The sequence below is a fragment of the Entamoeba dispar genome, genomic scaffold (assembly GCF_000209125.1).
Source record: "Entamoeba dispar SAW760 scf_1105229457721 genomic scaffold, whole genome shotgun sequence".
Classification (NCBI taxonomy): Eukaryota; Evosea; order Mastigamoebida; family Endamoebidae; genus Entamoeba; species Entamoeba dispar.
The window spans coordinates 5,228-9,681 of record NW_001852834.1 but is presented as its reverse complement, the minus strand read 5'-3'; the positions used below and the strand labels follow the sequence as shown (position 1 = coordinate 9,681).

Sequence of the window (4,454 nt, the reverse complement as noted above, 5' to 3'; positions counted from 1 at the left end):
TTTTATTAGTTATCTTTTATTCAAACTAAAAGAAGTAATAATGAAACAAAAGAGTAAAAGTATTTGTATAAATTCTTTTCAGTACTAATTGTAGTTAGTCGTTTAAAACATAACAATATATGATTATAATAACAATGAGACTCTATATGAAATGAATAATTCTTAATTATTGTATTTTGTCATAATAATTGTAGTTATATTTCAAATAATCAAGTGAGATATATAACTAATTATTATTTAATTATCATTACATTATTCATAGTTTGTTTTATTCTATTAAAAATAACAATATCACACAATGTTGAGTTATTTGTATTTTCAATATCATTAACAATGTGTATTTTACTTTTATCTTTTTGTTGTTATCAATTGTTAATCCATTATCTTATGTTTGATACTAAAACTTTTGTTGAAATGATAAACTCATTTATTTATTTAGAAAACAACTCAATTTCATTTACACAGAATTCTATGAAATGGTGATAACATAATCTCGTGATATAAAACTGAGTCATTAAAACAAATCAATGAAATGAATGTGTTGAATAATACTTTCAATTCATAAGTTTATATCCAAACACTCTACTATTCTCAATGACAAACTTATGTATTTAAATCAAATAAAATATCACTATGATTTGATAATTGTTGATTATATTTTTCATGTTTATTTATCAAAAAACATTCATTTCTTATTCTTCTGGTTTTGTCTTTTGGTCATGTTTGTGAGATGTTCGTTACTAACAAGATGAAAAGACACTGGTTCGTGTTTCACTGGTTATGTGATACAATCTTCAACAACTCACTATTGTGATGAATGTTTCTTTTGTTCATATATCTTCAAAAAACAAGAATCAAACAACAGAAAACATTCAAGTAGAACATGATCATGATAAGTACTAGAAACAAAGATAAAAACACCTTTTATTAAGAGTGTTGAAATGAACAACATTGATTAAATATGATCATGAACTTCTTTCTAAGTTGAGTTCAAAAAAGAAAAAAAAACTGAAAAGAAGTAATGCAACAAAACACACCACAAAAACCACAAACACCATCAGATGAAAGTTATCGATTTTATCAACTCCTTCTATTTAACTTCTCACAATTTATTGCGGATGAAGACTTCAACAGATATTGGGATGTTTTCACTGGAGAAAAAGGATTTGAAACACTTGCACCAGAAGATAAACCATGGGAGACAGAAGGAGCAAATCTCGAAGAATATTTCAACTATGGATTTAATGAAAAGACGTGGTCGGGGTATGCAAAGAAACTGAGAGAGTTGTACAAAAACTCGTTAGCAGAAAAAGAAATCACAACAGTGGACACAACAGTCAAAACAAAACAAGCAATCATGGACTTAGAACCAAAAAACAAAATAAAAAATGAGCCAAAAATCGAGGAAAGCAAAGAAGAACCAAAGAAAGAAGAACATCGAGAACGAGGGAATGATAAGCATGAAGAAAGAAAAACACATCAAAGTGAGAAGAGAGATGATAGAGACAAAGAAAATAAAAGAGAAGATGGGGATAAAGAAAGTAAGAGAGAAGAAAGAGATAGAGAACGTAGAAGAGAAAACAGAGACAAAGAAAGAGAGCGTAAAAGAGAAAGCAGAGACAAAGAAAGTAGAAGAGAAAACAGAGATAAAGAAAGTAGAAGAGAACGTGATGAATACAAAAGAAGGGAACATGAGAGTCGAAAAGAACATAGTCGAAGATCTAGGTCTAGAAGACGTGAACGATCACCACGAAGAAAACATTAGAAAATAGACAAATCAAATTTGTAATTGAAAATGGAATTAGTTGAATGATAATTTAATGATAATTTGTAAGTAAGTATTTGAGATATTTAGAGAAAAACAAAGAAAAGAGAGTAAAAAGGAAAAAGAATTAAATACAACGATTTAATTAAGTGGTACATGAAGAAGTAATTCTAACATGTCAAGAAATTGAAAAGATAGAAGTTAAAATTGAATAAGGAATAGCAGAGATAAAGACGGAAACAAACAAAAACTATAATATAATACCCCTACATTTTACCCCTACGAAGAAAAAGAAGGAATAGTAAAAATAATAGAAATAGAATAAAAATAATTCAAAAGAATACTTTTGGAAACAGATTAAAAAAACAATTTAGAAATAGTTTCAATTCTTTTTGTAACCTTTCAGAAAAACATAACTCTTCACTACTTAATTTAAAGAGATGAATACTAAAGGTGATGCTATCTCATTAGAAGAAGAAACAACCCAATCAATATTAACAACTGAAGATATGTTTAGTATAGATGATACTAATACAAATATTAAAAAAATAGAAGAAAAACCATTTAAAGTATTGATGGTAGGAGATGAAGGAGTAGGGAAGACTTGTTTAGTGAAGCAATTTATTGTTTGTTAATTTATTTCCCATTATTTGGGAATCAAAAAAAAAACAAGAAATAACCAAATAGAATAAAAAGAATAAAGAAGATGGAAAATCTAATATTTGTTATACTAAAATAATAAATATTTCAGGAGATGATATTGTATTACAAGTTGTTTGTTTTTATTTTATTAATTCATTTGGTTTAATAGAAAAATCAAATAATAAATATGTAGTGGGATTTTGAATCAAAACAACAAGATTCAATGATGTCAAGAAGTTATTATGAAGGATGTAATGTTGTCATTGTAGTATTTGATATTTCTGATAGAACAACATATGAAAGTGTTAAAGGATGGTTAAAAGATGTTGGGTATTATGCACCTAAAGATATTATTAAATATCTTGTAGGAAATAAAACTGATTTAGCTGCAAATAGAATTGTTTCTAGTCAAGAGGCAGAAGACCTTGCTAAAAGAGAAGGGTTTGAATATATTGAAACAAGTGCTAAATCAAATAATAATGTAGATGAATTATTTCAACAAATTGGAAGATTATTAGTTCAAAATAATTTATTAATAACAACAAATACACCACAACCATTTCCTAAATTAAAGAAGAAAACACAGTGTTGTATTATTGTATAAAGAAATCATGATTTTTATATTAAGAATTTATTACATTAAGAATAAAAAAAAATTCTCATTTAAATCTTTTTTCATTTCAAATCACGTTTCAATCAATTATTTTCTATTTAAATTCTTCTCAATTTTTATTTTCTTCTTTCTCTTTTATTGTTTTTTTTTGTTTTTTAGCATGTTTCATTCTATTTAATTCTTTCTTCTTTTCACTAAGAATCATTGTATCTCTAATTGTTTTTGTATGCATTAATTCTTTAGGAAGATGAATATGATTTGCTATTCTTCGAATTTCTGGCATATCTTTATATTTCTTTTTTAATCCATTAAGATAATTAAGTTTAGCAATTTCTCTTTTATCTTTAATTTTAGTTGATTCACTTGCAAATGCTTTCCATATTCTAATATTTCCTTCATCTGATCCACTAAATATATAATGTCCATCTCCACTATAACAAACATTAAATACTTTTTGCATTCTTTGTGTATGATAACAATCTCTTGCATATCCACACCATTCATTATAAATTCTAATACATTTATCATATGATCCTGTAGTAAATTCTCTTCCTGTAGGTGAATAATCTACTGTAAGTACTGGTCCAAGATGTCCTTTATGAATTGTACGTGCTTCATTAAGTTTTCTTATATCATAAGTATAAAGATTCCAATCATCACTACATGCAGTAAACATATATACTTGTTGTGGATTCCATGATAAATCATTATATCTTCTTACTCCATAGACTGTTTTAATTGGTGTATTTGCTCGTAGATCAATTAATATAATACTTCGATTTCCTCCTGTTATTCCAACAACATTATTTTCTGTTGGACTAATTTTACATCCTAAAACTCCATCTGTTTCTGTATCATAATGTTGTACAATTTCATTTCTATTAAATGTCCATAAATCAAGTCCTTCACTTGTTCCTGTACAAAAATCTTCTGTTCCTCTTCTTGTATCAATACATGAAAATGGTAATTCATGATTATATGTCATTAATGGTGCATTTACTTTTGCTGGTTTACTATCTTCTTCTGTAGAAATTGATAATGGCCATAATTTACATGTATGGTCTGTTGAACATGTAACAATATATGGTATTTTTGTTGTAGAAACACTAATTCCTTTACAAACAGTATCATGTGCTTGAATATTATACAAACACTGTTTTGTTCCAACATTCCATACCCTTACTTCTCCATCATATCCTCCACTTGCCATATATGATATTTCATTTCCTGTTCGAGTTATACATGTTACTCCATCTGGATGTCCTGCTAAATTCCCTATAAATGGTTTAGCAAATATTTTATCTAATTTTGTTGCATTTAATGCTCGTTTATATTCTCGTGCTTGTGCAAATGGATGATCTTCTTCTTTCATTGAACGTTGAACACGTGCTAAGTCATTTGGTAATTCTTTGTATTCTGTAAGAACGTCTCGTG

At 27.2% G+C, this 4,454-nt stretch overlaps 3 protein-coding genes across 3 annotated transcripts in view, besides 4 other annotated features; 2 read left to right on the top strand and 1 right to left on the bottom strand.

Moving 5' to 3' along the window:
* Positions 1 to 1,021: 1,021 nt before the first annotated feature.
* On the top strand, positions 1,022 to 1,765 carry EDI_345090 (uncharacterized protein; the record flags this gene model as incomplete). The annotated part of the gene is made up of 1 exon (XM_001733634.1): positions 1,022 to 1,765. One exon carries the CDS (start codon positions 1,022 to 1,024, stop codon positions 1,763 to 1,765), a length of 744 nt encoding a protein of 247 aa, XP_001733686.1.
* Positions 1,366 to 1,475: a microsatellite.
* Positions 1,499 to 1,666: a microsatellite.
* A 440-nt stretch (positions 1,766 to 2,205) lies between the features above and the next one.
* EDI_345080 (uncharacterized protein) lies at positions 2,206 to 3,011 on the top strand (the record flags this gene model as incomplete). Its single annotated transcript, XM_001733633.1, has 3 exons — positions 2,206 to 2,391; positions 2,453 to 2,539; positions 2,601 to 3,011. The coding sequence occupies 3 exons, from the start codon at positions 2,206 to 2,208 to the stop codon at positions 3,009 to 3,011; spliced, it is 684 nt and encodes a 227-aa protein (XP_001733685.1).
* A 10-nt stretch (positions 3,012 to 3,021) lies between these two features.
* Positions 3,022 to 3,065: a sequence feature (AT_rich).
* A 64-nt stretch (positions 3,066 to 3,129) lies between these two features.
* The window catches only part of EDI_344970 (protein SOF1, putative), a gene marked incomplete at both ends in the record, with an annotated part of 1,465 nt that continues 140 nt past the window's right edge, over positions 3,130 to 4,454 (bottom strand). The window contains one exon of the mRNA XM_001733632.1: positions 3,130 to 4,409. Within this exon, the coding sequence (XP_001733684.1) occupies positions 3,130 to 4,409 (1,280 nt within the window). The remainder of the gene's footprint in view (positions 4,410 to 4,454) is intronic.
* Positions 3,134 to 3,177: a microsatellite.